General features: G+C 39.1%; 2 protein-coding genes across 4 annotated transcripts in view; both read right to left on the bottom strand.

Annotated features, from left to right (window-relative positions):
• The window catches only part of xrcc2 (X-ray repair complementing defective repair in Chinese hamster cells 2), an 8,083-nt gene extending 4,485 nt beyond the window's left edge, over window positions 1-3,598 (bottom strand). Inside the window, exons 1-3 of one of the 3 annotated variants that reach the window (XM_024279576.2) lie at window positions 3,393-3,598; window positions 727-808; window positions 618-653 (exon numbers count right to left, since the gene is read on the bottom strand). In XM_024279576.2, the coding sequence (XP_024135344.1) occupies window positions 618-653; window positions 727-808; window positions 3,393-3,425 (151 nt within the window). In that variant the 5' untranslated portion in view covers window positions 3,426-3,598. Of the gene's footprint in view, window positions 1-617; window positions 654-726; window positions 809-2,431; window positions 2,583-2,611; window positions 2,957-3,392 lie in introns of those variants that run through there. The other 2 variants (XM_024279577.2, XM_036217486.1) reach the window with 2 other exon arrangements.
• Window positions 3,599-6,769: 3,171 nt separating this feature from the next.
• On the bottom strand, window positions 6,770-17,607 carry LOC112151215 (actin related protein 3B; the record flags this gene model as incomplete). The annotated part of the gene is given in 11 exon segments (XM_024279976.1): window positions 6,770-8,839; window positions 10,591-10,674; window positions 10,744-10,869; window positions 11,099-11,191; window positions 13,316-13,489; window positions 13,564-13,707; window positions 13,783-13,890; window positions 13,977-14,072; window positions 15,391-15,501; window positions 15,579-15,703; window positions 17,552-17,607. Coding segments are annotated over 11 exon segments (1,213 nt in total), but the record flags the coding sequence as incomplete, so codon positions are not given.
• Between the last annotated feature and the right edge of the window lie 207 nt (window positions 17,608-17,814).

Below are 17,814 nucleotides of genomic sequence, written 5' to 3'. Positions count from 1 at the left end.
GGTGGAACCACACTGAAAAAACTGAGTTTTAAAGTAAAAAGACCTTCGTTTCAGGAAAATTGGTCAGAATAATTCTTGATAGGATTATTGGCTAATTATAATTGTATATTTTTCTTTTTTGTTATTTAAAGAAACTCTGACAGTAGAGTATGAATATTTGACTTCTTTCAATTTTTGTTTCAGAAGGTGACTCAAGTCAATCTGCCATTTCCACCTAAGAATTTGTGTTTTTTGTCCAGAATCCAATATCATGGTATCATCCACAAACATAAACATCCACAAATTTCTATGGACTCAACAGCTTGTTCTACATTGAGGAGCTACAATAACTCGCTCTGGTAATCTGACTGGCTATTTTAAGTCATATTTATTCAGTAATAGTTAAAAACACTTAATAAAGGAACCTAAATGGCACAAAATGCCATGCAGATATCACTAGAACCACGGTATGTTTAGCTGTGAAGTGATTCCTGCACAAATCGTGAAATTGTGGTTTTCCAGGATGAACTGGTAACTTGACAGCAAACAAACTCATGATAAATGGAAAAACATGACTGCTCCCAAAGTACACCACCTAGATATGCATTTCTAAACAGTAGATCTGCCAACAAACTCACCTGTGCCCTCAGCGCCATACAGCTCCACCACCTCACCTGACAGAGTTAAACGCAAACATTAGCTTCTACCATCAAGTCAAATAGGAGCTGAAGGAAAGTAGAGCCTCACCGTGCTGTGGTCCCTCATCCTCAGAAAACAGACGAGGTTCGATGTCCTTCAGGCAGCGACGGGCCTCCAGACGAGCAAGCAGCTGTAGAGACGTAAACGTGTCACCTCCACATGCTCCACGCGATACTCAGATATGAAGTAGTGCTGCCACAAACGATTATTTTAATAGTCAACTAATCACCAATTATTTTTTCCGATTAGTCGACTAATCGGGTAATTCGCAAACTGGATGTAAAGCACACAACTTAACCATCATTAACTTTAAACTGACTAAAGCTAAATTTGTCTGCTGAAGATGCTGAAATTGATAGCTGAAATGACTGAAGCTGATAGTCAGCAAAAATATTAGTTTCATGCCAAATTAGCTGAAAAAACTGATAATAGCCTAAATTAGCAAAAACAACTAGCATGCTGGTGAAATATTAGCCAAACTCCAAATAAGCCCAAAAACAAAAAAAACTCGAAATTAGCCAAAATAGCTAGCGTGCAGCTGAAATATTAGCTAAACTTCAAATTAGCCAAAAAAACTGAAAAAAATCCTATATTAGCCAAAATAGCTAGCATGTAGCTGAAATATTAGCTAAACTTCAAATTAGCCTAAAAAACCCTAATAAATTCCAAAATAATCCAAAAAGCTAGCATATTGTCATTATAACTTTCCTCTTTACTACACTCTGACTCCATATAATATAAAGGAACAACTAATCAACTATTTAATTAGTCGTCAACTATTATAATAGTCGTGGATTAGTCGACTAATCGTGGCAACCCTAACATGAAGCTACACATGACTCCTCACTTGAGAGTCTGCAGGATCTGTGCATTTAACCTGCATTCATTTCTTTCATGAGGAAACCATTAAGTCTTCGGTTTTGAATAATTGGTTTTATTCTTTTGCTCCAAATAGGCGGGTGGATGGCTCTGTTGGCTGTGTGTAGGACTGACGCTACAGTTCGATTCCCAGGGGGTGTGAGGCGCTTATTTCAGTGTGGGTCCTTGGGAAAGACCCTTCATGCGACTGTCTAACTAGGGGTCAAGTCTGTGTCTCCTTTTGCCGGTCCCCCACATGCATACATTTTATTATGAAGGGTATCCGGCATATAAATCTCTACCAAACCACCTGTGTGACTCAGTGAAAGCTGATGGACAGCTGACAGGATACACCAAAAGTTCAACAACACTGCTAAGAAAAACATATCATGAAGATTTATGTCAAAATAAATCAGATGATTAAAATGTGCTGGTGAATTATCTAGTACCATACTTAAATTGGTTTCATAAATCAGTCTGTTATCTGATCACATTTTTTTAACATTAAATTGTGCAGACTGCCCTTTAACCACACAATCTAGACATTGATCTTGTGTCACTTTTGCAAGTTTGAATGGAAAAAAAGGCGGAGTCCCTCGATAAAGTTTCTAAATACTTAGATGGATTTTAATTTTTAGAAAGTCAGTCAAGTTGAAAAAAATATTTATAAAATTCCGAATCTTTCATGTTTCATTATGTCTCCGTTAGTTAATGAGGTGAGACTGAATCATTGAATGGTGCCGCTCACATACGATAATGTGAAGAGGAAAGCTCTGACTGTCAGAAAGAAAACACCTGACATGACTGAAGCAGTCCTACAAGACCAGATTTTAAAACTTAAAAATCTAAAGCATATTCAAATAATCAGAATTTTACTTTATATTCAAAGTGACACCTCGTTCAAACGGATCAGCTGACCACCACAAAGCATCTGGGCTGAAAACGTATTCCCGGAAGACTTTTACTTTGAAGACCCTACAGCGACTAGTAATATAACTGGTCATTTTTGATGAATATGAGGAACAATAATTGCAGACGGGGCAGCGTACACATCTGCCTGCAAAGGAAAGCTCACCTGAGTGCCACTCTCGTTCATTCCCGCGCGAGTTTCATCACTGCACCAACACTTCCGGTTTGTATGACTTCCGGTGATCACGAGCAGCTTTTTTTTATTTTATTTTAAACCTAGAACTATAAGGCACAATTCTTCTGATTCTGAGACACTTTTTTTTATAAAAACAAACAAAAACTACGCAAAAAATGTCAGAAAAGTTTTTCTTTTAAACTTTAACCTCTACTTCCGCGTTCGCTTGATGTTGAAGTTAGCCTTTGATTCAGAGCACAGATCATAGACTGTAAAATGGGGTCTTCGCATAGACTGTAAAAATTAATGGACAAAGCAAGCACCGAGGTCCCCCATTGGAAATGCATTACTTCCTCTCCTCGCGAAAGTAGGCCGCCGCTTTCCCCGTCAATTCCTGAAATGGATACCGCCATTTGCAAACAATCTTCAGCGATTGGTCTGAGTCATAGCTGAGTCATCGAATCTACAGGAAGTACTGTCGCCAATCAGGAGTGAGATTATTGCAACCGTCTGCCTCTTTCCACGCCTTTACCATGGGACCGCGGATGTAAACGCTGGCTTGAGACGACCGTGAAGCTGGCTTCCGAATTTTCCGAACAGGACCTGTTTTTAGGTGGTCTGAGTTCGAAAAATACAGTGGAACGCTCTCGCTGTGAATCGGAAGCCAACTTCATCGTCGTCGCCTCGAGAGAATTGTACAAGTCATTGCTGAAGCCGAGGGAGAACCATTCCAACATTTGATTCTGTCAGCGGTCCTTTGGGATTTACTTACATTTATTCCTTTTTGTCGAGATAAAAGGAGCATTTGGGTGACGCTGTGCCCGAACTGCGCGCGGCCCCCTCGCGCGAGCCACAGCGTTACTTCACATGCAGGTTTACAGTCTGATCAGATGCACGTGAGAAGCGCGTTCAGCGGTATTTAAAATAAATAACCATCCTAACAAGTGAACAGCTGGATCTTTTTTCTGTTTGAAAATACGAGTGAAAAGTGAAAAATGAACATTAAACAAAGAAAAAAGTCCAAAGCACATAACCTCAGAGTGAAATCTATTTCTACAGAGTAAATCCTCATCTAAAAATGTGGAGAGCATGGGTCTCTTGTTGTTTTAAACTGCTGCATCGGTACATTCCACTGAGGAAAACAACAGTAGAACAATGACTGGTAGGTACATTGTTGAATTGTAAAGTAGGTGTTAAAGGTCTTTTGACGGAGCCATTGATGAAGTCTGCTCCCATTGGCTACCCGTCACCTGTCACTCAAACCCCCCAGACGGTCGACGTCAGACCCACAAACGCTTATTGAGCCATCTGATTGGTCAATTTATAACTCTAATAACTTGTGATAATGGAAAAAAATCTTTGAAAAAAAATTAGGATTAGAAAAAAGAAGTTAAGCAGAAAGCAGCAGAGGAAGAATGATTATTCTGACATATAAAATGACTGAGAAATAACTGTCTGTTTCTCAATGTAAGTCAATGGGACTTTGGCCTTTTTGCAACCCAGTGGTACTTCCTATATGGAACACGGAAGTAGGGGGGCTTGCTTCGTCCAGTTATTTTATATACAGTCTATGGGTCTTCGGAAGAAATGTGGGCTATAAATCAGAGACAAACTTTAATATTTTTTTTAAGTTTTTTCCTAAAACACTAGATGGGAAAGGTTAGTTTCAGTCGACTTCAGTACAAAAACTGTGCAATAGAACCAATAATATACGTACACCTATACAAACAATAAAGTAAAATAGAAAAAAAAATGACATTAAATGCCAGGGGTAGAAACAAGCAAACAGCCATACGGTGAGTATATAAAATTAGGATTAATATTATATATATATATATATAAAATTTTGAACCTTATATATTACTTTAAAATCTATTTGGCTCAAGTAAAACTCTTAAATACCATATTGAAAGAGTTTCTGGTATTGTTAAAGTTAAGACTGATGTCATTTGTACATATTTGCATGTGACCACCACAAAAACTGATGTAAATCTTTACATTGCCCACACATATTTAAAGTGTGTCTAAGGCTCAGTGCAGTTCACACGTATTAACCTAATCCTTCCTGAGACTAAGAAATAAGTTCAACGTTGACCACACATATTTAGAGAAATATGTGCTTTTCTAAACTCAGTTTATCAAAGACGTATTAGAACTAATTTATCCACTGAAGCAGCATAAGTATACATTTAATAATTTTTAGTCATTTGACGTGTTGTCTGACTATATGGTCTCGAACATTTTAAAGCCACTCAATTTCCTATTCAAAAAAATGTTTAAAATCCTCAATAAATGCCTTTGCTGTGTCACTATTGTAACATTCTTGGTAAATATAACATGTTAGACTTCAAAAGTTATCAAATGTTTATGGATGCCATAAAAACGTTAAATGGGCTTGCTCTCCCCTTAACAAAATGTATAAATAACAAAAACAACGTAGGGGTTTGCACCAGAGCACCAATCAGAGGAGATGAAGAACAAAGACACAGGACTAAATGAAGTAGCTAACTTTGACAGCTGGTATATTGAGTAATTATTTGACTTAGATCTATGTGTAGATTCATCACAGCAGTGGGTAACAAGAGCTTTGGAGTTTCTCAAATAAGAATCAAGAACATTTCTGATAGAAGAGGTAAAACGTCTTCTATAATAAAAGATAAACCAAGTTGACTGCTTTTGTACCTGCTTCTTTAATTTAGTGGTTAAGGACTTTGAAAGATAAATGGTTTTAATTCTGAGAATTGTTCAAACTGCCTAAAATGATTATTGTGTGATCAAGTTTACCTGATATAACTCAGACGGACAGTTTACCTCAAGGTGAATCACCTTCAACTTACCCCTGACCTGGGCTAGTTGACCGAGAGGTGCACTTATTTATGGCGGAGTCATTATTTTGGTCAAAAAGCATTCTGAAAATCTCATTTTGGTAGGAGACATCCTAAATAAAATGTGTTTTTAATTTATTTCTGTGTAATGTTCCATGACCTCCAACACAGAACCTCATTCTCTCCTTAACTTTGTTGTCCTTATAGAAAAGAAAACAGTATAACAGACACTGCACCTATGAAGTAAAATCCTGCCTTAATCTTCTTTTGAGAAGTCTAGCGATGACAGAAAAAAACTGTTTTGTTCTGTATCTTAGATGAGAATTCCTGTCACCTGATGGCAGCATCTGGTGATCTCCAAAAAGAAGGTCAGTGTGGTCAAAGTGACCCGTGGATCTGAGTTCATCCATAGAGATCCTGTCCTCATTTTTATCGACTGAAATCCAATCCAAATCGTCAGATAACTGATCATGTTTAAAACTATTTTATCAAATAAATGTATATATATATATATATCAATTCTGTGTTTGAATCAAAACTTAGTGGGTCTATCACTCTGGTTTTAATGAGCCTCTGCAAACAGAAATAAGGGCTTCTCCATCCATCCATCCATTTTCCTAACCGCTTTGTCCCTTTCGGGGTCGCGGGGGTGCCGGAGCCTATCCCGGCTGCTGATGGGCGAAGGCGGGGTACACCCTGGACAGGTCGCCAGTCTGTCTCAGGGCAATAAGGGCTTCTCCTCAAACAAAAAATGGTATTACTTTTGGAAGCAATGATAGATAGGGGAGCATCTACTTATCAACAAATTAATTTAAAATAAAGACAAAATTAAGCTAATTGTGGCCAGGATTTAGAATAAGCTAGCAGAAATTTAAAAAATGGTCATTGACATCCAAAAGCCCAATGTAAAGACTGTCACTGGATGAGCCTGTACAGAATTAAAGATCTTGCAGGGAGAACAGACAGATAAAGGTTCCTGTGGATTCTGCACGTTTTCTTTCCTCTCTCAGGGGTTTCCAAGGTGAATCCCACCACGGTTTGACCATTTACCCTTCTGCATTCACCTGGATGATAACGTGGAAGTTTTGGGGGGCTTTCATGTTCCTCAAAGTGAACCACTTAGCCATTCAGTGGTGCTTTCTTCAGAAGGAGTCAAACGCAGCGTCACACACTCATAGGAAACCCCAGTTTGAGACGATGTTCACACGGAAAAATGTAAACAAAAAGTGAGTTTTCACAAAATTCTATATCAGCCTGTTCTGTTTCCACACAGTTCATTGCAGTAAACATAAAGAGGTGACACATTCACATTAAAAGAAATGACATAGTTTTCGCTGAAGCTGCTTTAATATTGAGAGAAGTCAGACAGCAGGGAGCTCTTCTGAAGGAAAACAAATGTGCAGTAACTCTAGGAAGAAGTTTCTGTGCTTAAAATGTTCCCTCACATCAGAAACCTGCCTTCTGGATGCTGTGGGGGGGTGGGGTCTTAGCTCACGGAGGATTGTCCACAGCGACCTCTAGTATTTAAGAGAGTGAATGCTGCCATCTAGTGGTCAGTGGTGTTCTTGCAGAGCCATGCAACAACAACACACAACTGTAAAATGCTACATCAAAAACAGTGGCACATGCATTCCACTGGACTAAGATCAGGTCTTCAGATCATTTCCACAAGTGGGCTAAGAAAAAAAATTCAGAGCTGGTTTACACATGTTTATAATTTCTAATCAGCGTTGCTGCTGTGGTTCCTTAAATCTATAATTATGACCCATTTCGGAGCAGGTTTACCTGAGCTCACTTTTGGCACCTCATCCTGAGACTACAGGATCTGTCAGATTCACAGTTTCATTTTCATGTTCACACAATTCACAGCGAGGATCGAAGCAAATTCATATTCTGATGAGTTTTTATAAAACAAGCAGACATAAAAGTTCCTTCGCCAGATACAATGTGATTGTAAAAATATTGCTGCAGTTGTTTCTATGGAATAAAATGATCAGAAATCACCTATTACTTCTAAAGAACATATCATTTTGGCTAAGTTCATAAATCACCAGTGGGATCAATTCATTTTTGAAACACAATTTCTGATCTTTTTAATTAAATGATCTAAACTTGAGAAAGAATTTCAACAAACTGGATGTAAATGTTCTGTCATTTTCTGTGCTATTTTGAATGAGAACATTTTGTTTTTTCTCTCTGAAAGTCCTGCACTAAGATTATATATTCTAACAACCCCTTAATTATTAAATACAGATTTTATTACATGTTAGAATCTAAAAAAATAGATCTTAATGTACTTTAAGCACAGAAATCCATTTTTGATTAAATATATATCCCTTTGCAGGGTATCATGTCATAGTCTCCACTTATGCAGATAATTCTTCAGTGTGGAAATAAGATCTGTCAGATTTAAAATGTGGCTGTCATTGTACCATATGAAGCTAAAAGTTCTCACTCTGTCAGAAAACTAAAGTTATTCTATAGAATAAAGTTATTTATGAATTTTCATACATCCAAACACACTTAATCTTATTTGGGGCCACAGGGTTGCTGGAGCCTATCCCAGCTACAGTTGAGGGAAGGCGGGGTACAGCCTGGAAAGATCACCTGTTGTAGAGCAACAATTAATGAATTTCCCTTTTATAAATAAGATTCTAATTGTTGTTTTTGTTGACATTCTATTGCTTTGTGTCAGATTTGTTGACTGGATTTGATCACAAAGCACCAGTACTGTTATCCTCGACAAAGAACAACATCGTACTTTTAATGTTCTTTAGGCTTTTGAAACTGTGCCTTTGTTTTGTTTGGTGGTGAGTCTGATTTATGTAATAGCATATATAATCTTTTATTTTAGTTTTTCTGAGTGCACTGACGCAGCAGTGACTGCATGGATGTCTCCGTCCACAGTTATTCTGTCTTATCAAGTTCTAGTTTGGACACAGCCTTTGTGCTCAGATTTACAACTGAGGCTCAACCGAGTTCGTCAGTAAACTCAAGCTATGTTACGTCTCTATGATGAAAGGGGTTCTCAACCACCAAACCTGACACTGACAAAGACAGAAGCTGCAGCTGTGGTGTTGCTGGATGGACATTAGTAAAGTGGCGGCTCACGCATGCGCTCCTCTTTCTGAACAAAACTATTTTATCAAAATAAAACTCTGTATGCCTTGGCTTTCCTTCAAAACTCGTGCTTCACTTTAACAAGCTAAAGTAAACAAGCTAACAGGTAACTGGCTTTGACTAGCTGAGCGACAGGCTAACATGCTAACAGGTTAGCGCGGTGAAGCCGGCGCCGTCGTCAGGACATGATGCCAAACACGGGGTTGTGTCGACAGATGCTCGGTCCCACTTCATCGTAGTCCTTCTTGGAGTGACACACCTGAGGGAACTCCGACTGCACAAAACACACAGGATAAACACGCATAAAATTAGAGCGCAACATCCCAACAAACAGAAAATATACACAACAATTAAAAAACAAACAAAAAAAAACAGTAACAAAATACAAACAACATTAAACATGACAAGCGTACACAACAATTAAAAAAGAACACAAAATACATACGACATTCACAGAACATCATAGACAAACAATTAAAAAAAATACACAATGACATACAAACAATATCAAACATGAAAACAAAAATACACTATTAAAAAATGACGAACATACAGAAAAAACACACAGTATCAAACAGAACAAACAACATACACAAGAATTATTAAAACACTACACACATTATCATAAATAATCATCGGAGCAATTAAAAAAAGCAGCAAATACACACAACAGTATACAACGTCAAACATGACAACACGCATGCACAATAATTAAAAAAAAAAACAACACAAAATACATACGACATGCACACAACATCATAGACAGACATAAACAACAATTTGTAAAGCAATAAGCACAAAATACACAAGATACACACACGATATCCATCATGACAACAATCACACACAGCACTTAAAGAAAACACCAAATACACACAACATACATTTAACATCATAGATAACAGACCTAAACAACAAATTGGAAAAAAATAAAAAAAATGTGCGCAAAATACACACAATTCAAACACAACAATAAAAATGTCTAATAAAATAAAAACAAAACAAAAAAAAAACACAACATCAAATGTGACAACAAGTATGCACAGAAATTAATAATAATAATACGTTCGGCATACATCCAACATCATAGAAAACAGGCATGAACAAATTAAAAACCAATACACCAACAGAAAATACACGAAAAAAAACAAACAAAATATCATAAATCGACATAAAACAATGTAAAACACGAAGACACACACACACAACAATAATAAAAACAACACAGTAATTTATACAATAAACAAACACAAAAGACTCTCAGTAACAACCCAAACCAATAACATGCAACAATGCACAGAGCCTCACTAACACAAACAAAACAACAAATAGAAATCACACATCAACACTCTACAAACACAGACTAGTAAGCAAATTGTGTGAGCACAAAATAGGAAATAAAGAACAAACGATATGAGCTTATAAGAAAATATAAAATATTTATGTTTCACAAAGAACTGAATCTGTTTAATACATCATTTATTAACAATTAGCTTCACTAAATTATTGCCAAATATTTTTTCTTTGACATATTGATTCAAAACCAACAAGCCATAAATAAGTAATGAAGATTGTTTTTGAAATAGTCAAAAGAACCTCATGTTGACCTCAGTGACCCGCTGAGACTCTGACGACACACTGAGGGGTGCCGAACCGACTCTGCAGTCGATGTCACTAGCTCATCGCTAATGAAATTGCAGTGGATTCAGAAACCAAATAGGGACGGAGAGTTTGTAAAAACATGCATAATGAAGGAAGCTGAGACTGTCTGTCCCTAAAAGACAGTTTGCAAAAACAGTGGTCCCTCATCCTCACTTGAAATGTCAGACTGTTGCAGTGACTCGGATTTGAAGAGTAAATTTGCAGCAGCTAGGACTCATTTATGGGTTAACAGAGCTTGACAGCCTTAGCTGTAAAACTTTAGCTCGCTTTCCGTCTTTTTCAGGCTCCAGTGTGTTTAAGAAAAGCTCCAGCTAAAGCTTTCAACCAGAACAGGTGGGTTCAGGTAAGTGTGTGTGTGGTTACCGTGGACGCCAGCATGGAGCCTCCAAACCAAACAGCGTATCTCTGCATGTGATGTGTGACCACCTGAACCTCCATCGGCTTTGGCTGCAAAAACACACACAAGTCAGAGCTGCAGCAAACATCCCCCACCAGCAGAGACCGCTCCTGTCCGACCTTTATCCGACCCCCACTCAGCTCCTCGCTCAGCCTCAACCGGGCGTCCACCACTCTCTTCAGGTCTCTCTGCAGCCGACGTCCGAAGTCCCTGAACATGGTGGAACCACCAGAGAGAACGATGTTCTGACGGACAGAAAGTGCATGTCAAGGAACTTGTTTCAGTCATGTTTACCTAAATGGATAAATGTAGAACTCTAAAGGCAGTGAAGTTGAAACGCTGATGCACATGCAGACTCCTCCAGGTAACTTATTATCTGATTGAGGCCGAATGGACTCAAAAGGATGCTTCGACATCCCTGCCTTTAAGCCGTGGTTTGTTCTCCCTGCTGTTGCCATGATGGCATCCACAGACCTTGTAGAGCGGCCTCCTCACGTCGATTGGACAGCTCTGGATGACCTCGTCCACAACATCAGAGATGGGCTGCGTGAAGTCAGGGTTAGCGAACTGAAAGAGAACAGAACCACACAGCATTCCTGTTCTTGTCGTAAAACAGAACCTACAGTTCAAAAAAAGCATTTTCTGTCAAACTGAAAGAACTATAGGACATTCAGAGCACCAAAACCAACTTTCTAGCACAAACAGGCAGACAGCTGGTTCCACGTGCAGCAAGTTTACTAGTACAGGAACTAAGTCCACAAAGCTAAATCAGTCAGTCAGGCAGAAGTCATCAACGAGAATGGGGCATCAGACAAGAGACTAGTCAGAGTCCAGGTGAGGGTTAGGGCAGGCAAGATGAAGCAGGGTCAGAAACAGCAGATCAGGTCCAGAATGAAATGCTCGGTAAGGCAGACAGAGTGGCACAAACAATACTTCGCACCGAGTGTGAGGCTCTGTGTGCTGCTTTAGGAGCTTGTGGGTGATTGTCAGATTGCTAAGCAGCTAAGCAGCATCCAGTAATTGTGGGCTGGGGCTGCTGGGAGATGTAGTGCAGTAAGTACTCTAAAGATGGTACCCGCTGACAAATGACACTTTCTGCTCAATATGCTTCATGACAATCTAATTCAATAAATATTAAAATTGTCTTGAAGAAAAACATAATAAAAAGCAAAAACGTAAAAGAATATTTAAAAATGTGCAATTATTGTCTACAATTTGGGTGAATTAGCACTGCTAATGGTTTAAAATAATTCCAGGTTGTTTCAGTTGCAACAGCAGGACTCAGAAATGTCTGCCTGATGTCATCAACTCAATACCTGAAAACCCATGTAAACCTATTAAAAACTCAGAAACTGCACCATTTTCTCTAAACTGCTATTACACTTGACACCAAACAGAATTTCTGATGCCAAATCAAAGGAAAACATTTGAATGACCATTAAAACTGTAAGTTGCTGATATTTGAAAGATTTTTAGCTTTTTCATTTCAATGAGCAAAAATAGATCAAATAAAAAAAAATCATAAAAGGGATTGAAATCAATAATATAAGCAGCTATTTAAATTTAGTGAGATTGTTTTTCAGATCTCACACTTATATCCTGAGTTTGCAAGTAGCCAGATTTTGTAGTATTTAACACAAACAAAACGTAACCAAATAAACTGTGTCCCCCACTCCTTCCTAATGCTTCCGTTATTTCCCCCTTTAAGTCTTACAATCATCGTTTTCTTCTAAGCATTCTCAGTGGTCTTTTAATCATGACTGTGCTGTTTTTAGCCAAAACCAAAAAGTCTGTGCTGTTTTCTAGGACATAGCTTCTGCAAAGCAGCAAGAGTTCATCAGAAACGGAGCAACCCCACTCCCCTTCCCGTCACCCATCTGTTTATACGCTCTCTTGCTAGCCTACAGCACACCACACCCTTATCCTAACCATAGAACAACGAGGAAAACAAAGACGTCCAAATTAAACGGAAAAGGGACTCTGTGACCCACCGTCTTTATAGGGTAACAAATATGATTCAAACTGCATTTTTCATCTGTGTCTGATTCATTGAATAAAGACATACTCAGAAATGCAATTTTAGGCTTAATTCTTCATACAACTCCTCCATCATTACAAAAAAATTGGACAAAAACTTAAAGAAACTGAAAACACACTTTTATTCAGAGTCGGTCTTTATCCCCAGAAGACTTTCACTATAAAGTTACACCATCACTTCTGCAGGGCAATTGATATAATATAACCACATAAAAGTGTTTGTCATAAAAAATTGATGAAAATACAACACATGATAAATTAGAATAGTGTTCTTTAATTTTCAACTTTGGTTTAGGTGAAAAAATGGAAAATAAAAACCTATGAAGATGATAAAAAACGTACTTGAAAATGACAGAAAAATTAGGAATTTGAGAACAAAAAATGACACTGGAGACTTGAACTTTGGTCCACCAATTCCTGGGACATGTGAATCTTTCCCCAGGGACCAATGACACTCAGAAAGATGCAACATATTGAAAATCATGTAAATACTTTAGCTGGTGTGAAAATCACCCGGCGATAGTGATCTAGGGTTAAGGTGCTGCTACGGAGCACCTCACAAGTCCATCTTGGGTTCCCTCAACTGTAAGCCGGCTCCAAAAGTCGTGTTTTTGCACAGTTTGCTTTAGCGGAACAGATTATGCGTGTTCTCACCTCAGGGTGGAAGAAGATTTCGGGGCCGAGGAAACGCTCGTAGCCCACGTCGATGTGGAAGGCGGAGTTAGTGAGGGTGTTAACTCCTCTGTACAGCTTGATCCACTTTCCTGGATCAGAGTCGTACTTCGTGAACTCCTTCACTATGTCCGGACAGATGTAACAGTAGCGCTCCTACACACAAACACTTCACTGCACACGTGCACAGGAATTCTCACTAACAGGGGGATTGGAAGAGCGGTCTGCACCTTGACGGCTTTAGCGGTCTCCATCGACTGCTCCGGAGGAATCCCCACCTCTCTGTCTCTGAGCAGCTGCTGGATAAAGAAAGTGATGTCCCGCCCCGCGATGGGGATGTGCTTAATACAGCTGCCAATCACGTAGCCCTCTGCCTGTGACAGACAGCCACGTTTCTCAGCCAGAGGCTGCGACAGCTTCAATGAGTGTTAAGTGTGAGTGCGTCTCACCACGGGGATGGCGTGCGTGACGCCATCTCCACTGTCGATCACGATACCCGTCAACGTCCTCTGCCCCACTTGCCGGGATGTCCAAGACGCCGCCAACGCCAGCACTGCCTGATGCAGACACATTTAACCAAAACACATGTTCTGATCAAGTCAGAACTTGATCCAGACCCGGGAGAGGTTCACGTCTGCCTCACCTGGACTGCGATGTAGAGCCCGGGTATATTGAAGGTCTCAAACATGATCTCTGCCAGATACTCTCGGTTCTCCGGGGTGTTGAGAGGGGGCTCGGTCTGCACATGCACACACAGCTCGGTGTCCATGACTTCAAAGACCCCACATTTCATGACTCCTTCAAGCCACAACAATTCTGTTCCTTTGATAAAGCAACCTTGAAAAAATGACCACCCAGTCTTAACCATGTCTTTGTTTCTAACTAACTGACAAAATACAGATACTTATCTTTCCTGTAGATATTAAGTTACATTTTTAGGAGACGAATCTTCCATAAAAAGACAAATTTTAATTTTGTTGCGTAGAAACGAGTTTCACTTTTTACTGATTTATTGTACTAAATTTACCTCCCAGTTCTTGGTCATATTAAAGTCTAATCCATCTGTTAGTGGACAAAGCTACATTATAACAGTTTTATTTGGTCCAATTTTGATCTAACACACCATCATCATGTCTAAAATAGAGATCCTCAACCTGTTTAGACCATGGACTGATTTAATGTAAGGCTATGGATGAAAGGCGCATTTCTCAATGGCTCCTTTATTTCCAAAGAAATGTTCCTATAACGTTTGCTTTTTGCCAACTGTTTGCTTTGGGCTAATAAGTTAGAAGTCAGCACAGCCGGACATGAGATCCAGGCTAATTTCTTTATATATAACAAGAGTATGTCACGGTGGATGTGGTATTCAAAAAATAAATACAATAGACATAATCATGTTTTTTTTTCTTTTTTGCTTGCGGCAATCTACCAAGGCCCAATCGGAATTCTTCCCTTCTCCCTTCCCCTTCATTTGGCCCTCCAAATGGAGAGTTGTATATAGTGTCTCATAATTTGGACATCACTTTCGTGCGATGACGTCATCAATAATCGCCGGTCCGCTAGCTTTAGCGCAGAGCTTCCAGCACTCAAATATTCATAACAGTGGTTTTATAACTTTAAAAAGGTCATTCTACAACATAAAGTCATTTCTTATTTTTAAATGTAAAATGGTTCAGAGCGCACCCCACGCGCGATGCGATTTATCCTCGAGACGAAGGACTTTGTTTCCCTCCACTTGGAGGGTCGGGTTTAAAAACAAATAATTTCCGGACACACTTGCACTAAACATGCCCCTTCAGATGGAGGGAAAGGGAGAAGGGGAATGGAGAAGGGAAGAATTCGGACTGGGTCAAAGTCACCCACAGATCACCACAACATATCCCCTCCAGCTTCTCCAAGGACTTCTAAAATTCCCATCAAACTTGAACATCTTTGGCAGATCCCTCCTGGACCTGTAAACCCACCCAGGAATCTGGAAGTGTCACTATAGTGCGATACTACTAGATGATCTGTCTGCTCCAGAACACTCCGTGACTAAAGCACAGACTTGGTCTCACCATGAGGAAGCTGTGGTCTTCTGGTTCGGCACGCAGGTACTTAAAGATGACTTGCTCCAGGAACTTCTCCATCAGATCCCAGTCTTCCACCATCCCATGCCGGATAGGCCACTGCAGGACAGAGCAGCACTTCATCATCTTCTCACCCCTTCCCTCCAAACCTCTCTAGCTCCTACTGCTGCTCATACTTTGGTTGCATAGTTGGGTTTGTCCACAGCTTCGTCCCCGATGTAAAAGTCCAGGTCGTCCACTCCTCGAGTGAGCCTCCTCTGCGCCTGCTCCCCCACGCTGGCCGACTCCTTGATGGCGATGCCTGGTGAAAGTTATAAGTCTGAGCAGAAACTCTGAAGTTTATGAAGTTCACGCTTCAGTAAATAGACCCTTTTCACTGTGACATCAGAGAAAGTGGTGATAGGGCCGAAAATGTGAATTGTGACTTCCAGTGTTCGAGTCTAGAACAGCAAAGCTGACAGCTGAACGATGTTTAACACAATTTTACATAAATAATAAAAGGTAATCTTACCAATTTCAACAGAAAAATGTACAATATTTATTTAATGAATGTCCTGCTGAACTGTATTTTCATTTCTGGTCTTAGATCGTTCAAAAATATAAATATAAATGTGAATAATCCTCAATATTTGAGCTTTATTGAAAATATCAACCTTTCATTTGAGCAGATATTATTCTAACGGTTCTATTTTGCTTGATGTTCTTCACACATTTTTTTAAGTGTTGACATACGTAATAGGCGCAGTAAACACGCAGATTGCTGCATGTTGGCCACCAATGTTTTAACTGCACCCCAGGCTAAACGTAGTCGCTGTAATCAGAGGTATTTGTTGTTTTTGGGGGTATTTTAAGGGGGAATTTTAAAAATAGGAATGCTTTTAATTGGAATATTTTTTGACGGTTAAAATTTATTTTTATTGTTTACCTCCTGCAGGAATCAGACACGGTTATGAGCAAAGGGGAGCTACGTCAGAAAATACCACAACAGGTATTCGTTTTTCTTTATTGTAAGACGCATTGAAATTGTTTTACTTTAGCTCTGATTTTAGTAATTTTGTGAACACATAAATGTAATCAACTTTAACTGGACAAAAAAGATCTGCAGATCTACGCCTCATCCCCATTGTGGAAAGCTAGCGTTAGCATAAATTAGAAGAAGAAAATCTGAATTACCTTCAGAATCAAATAAACTGCATTCAAATGAAGTTCCTGTAAACTTCGTCAGAGAGAAATAATCCATGACTCGTTTAATTTCATCCATAGGATTTTGGGGAAGCAGGAGAAATAATGACATTTAATCTAAGAGGGGAAACAAATACAACCAGGTAGGACATTTATAAAATAAATATTGTAGAAATTTCAGTTACAATTGGTTAAGTTAACTTTCATAAATTACGTAAAATAGCTTTAAACAGCGTTCAGCTCTCATTTTTGCCGTTCTAAACCACAGACATAACATTTAACCGGAAGTCGCTCTACACAATGTGTGACATCACGTGAAAAAGGGTCTATTGCCCCGCCTCCACCCTCATCTTTCTACAAGTACAGAGACAGGCTGATGGAGACTCATCCAATCTGCCTCGGTCTAATTTTTACCAGGTTCATTTCCATTTGAGTCCTCCCTTTTTCTGGATGTCCGATGTGTGAATGCTGGATGAGGATTACCAGGATTATTTCAGTAGATTGTCAGCAGTATCTCTGGCATAGAGATTTCTTCAGAAATAAGAAAAGTCTTCTGTTTCAGTATCTGAAACGGCTTCTTTATGTTACAATTTGCATAAACTTGTGTTTGTTTAACAGACATGTGAAGCATTTTGTGTTCATCAGTGTGGTTGTGTAGAAGAAGGTCTGAGAGTGTACATGCAAACATTCATATTTATTGCAGTTATTCATATATGAAAAGCCACTGAACTGGATTTCTTTTTTTTTTTCCTTCTTTTTTTAAACTGATCAGTATTTAGAATTTTGAGAGCTGAAAAATATATCTGAAATGGCAGATCCTTTTTTGTTCTTCATTTTTTGAGCCTTTCATCAACTCAAAATCTACGATAGGACACTATGACAAATAATGTTTCCAGATAAATCAAGTGTTTTTAAATGTGTTCAGGAGATGAGAGGCTGGATCTCTGCTGAGGAACAGGATGCTTACAGGACGGCATGATGAACTGCGGCTCCGTGTTTCCTGCATAGCCCACCTTTGTGTATCTGCAGGAGAGAAGAGAGCTGTCAGAGGAGTCTGCAGAGATCAACTTACAGAACTTCAGACCACCAGTTCTACACACTAAAAACTCAGTGGTTAAAAATAACCCAAATTGGGTTATTTCTAACCCAACTCCAGGGGTTGAAAAGGGACTAACTTTGTGTTGGGTTATTTTAACTCAGAAATTTGGGTTGCTTCCACCAACCCAAATA

Source organism: Oryzias melastigma, linkage group LG20 (genome assembly GCF_002922805.2).
Source record: "Oryzias melastigma strain HK-1 linkage group LG20, ASM292280v2, whole genome shotgun sequence".
NCBI classification, from domain to species: Eukaryota; Metazoa; Chordata; class Actinopteri; order Beloniformes; family Adrianichthyidae; genus Oryzias; species Oryzias melastigma.
Note: the sequence above shows the minus strand (reverse complement) of the source record. Positions and strands in the feature narration are given on the sequence as shown.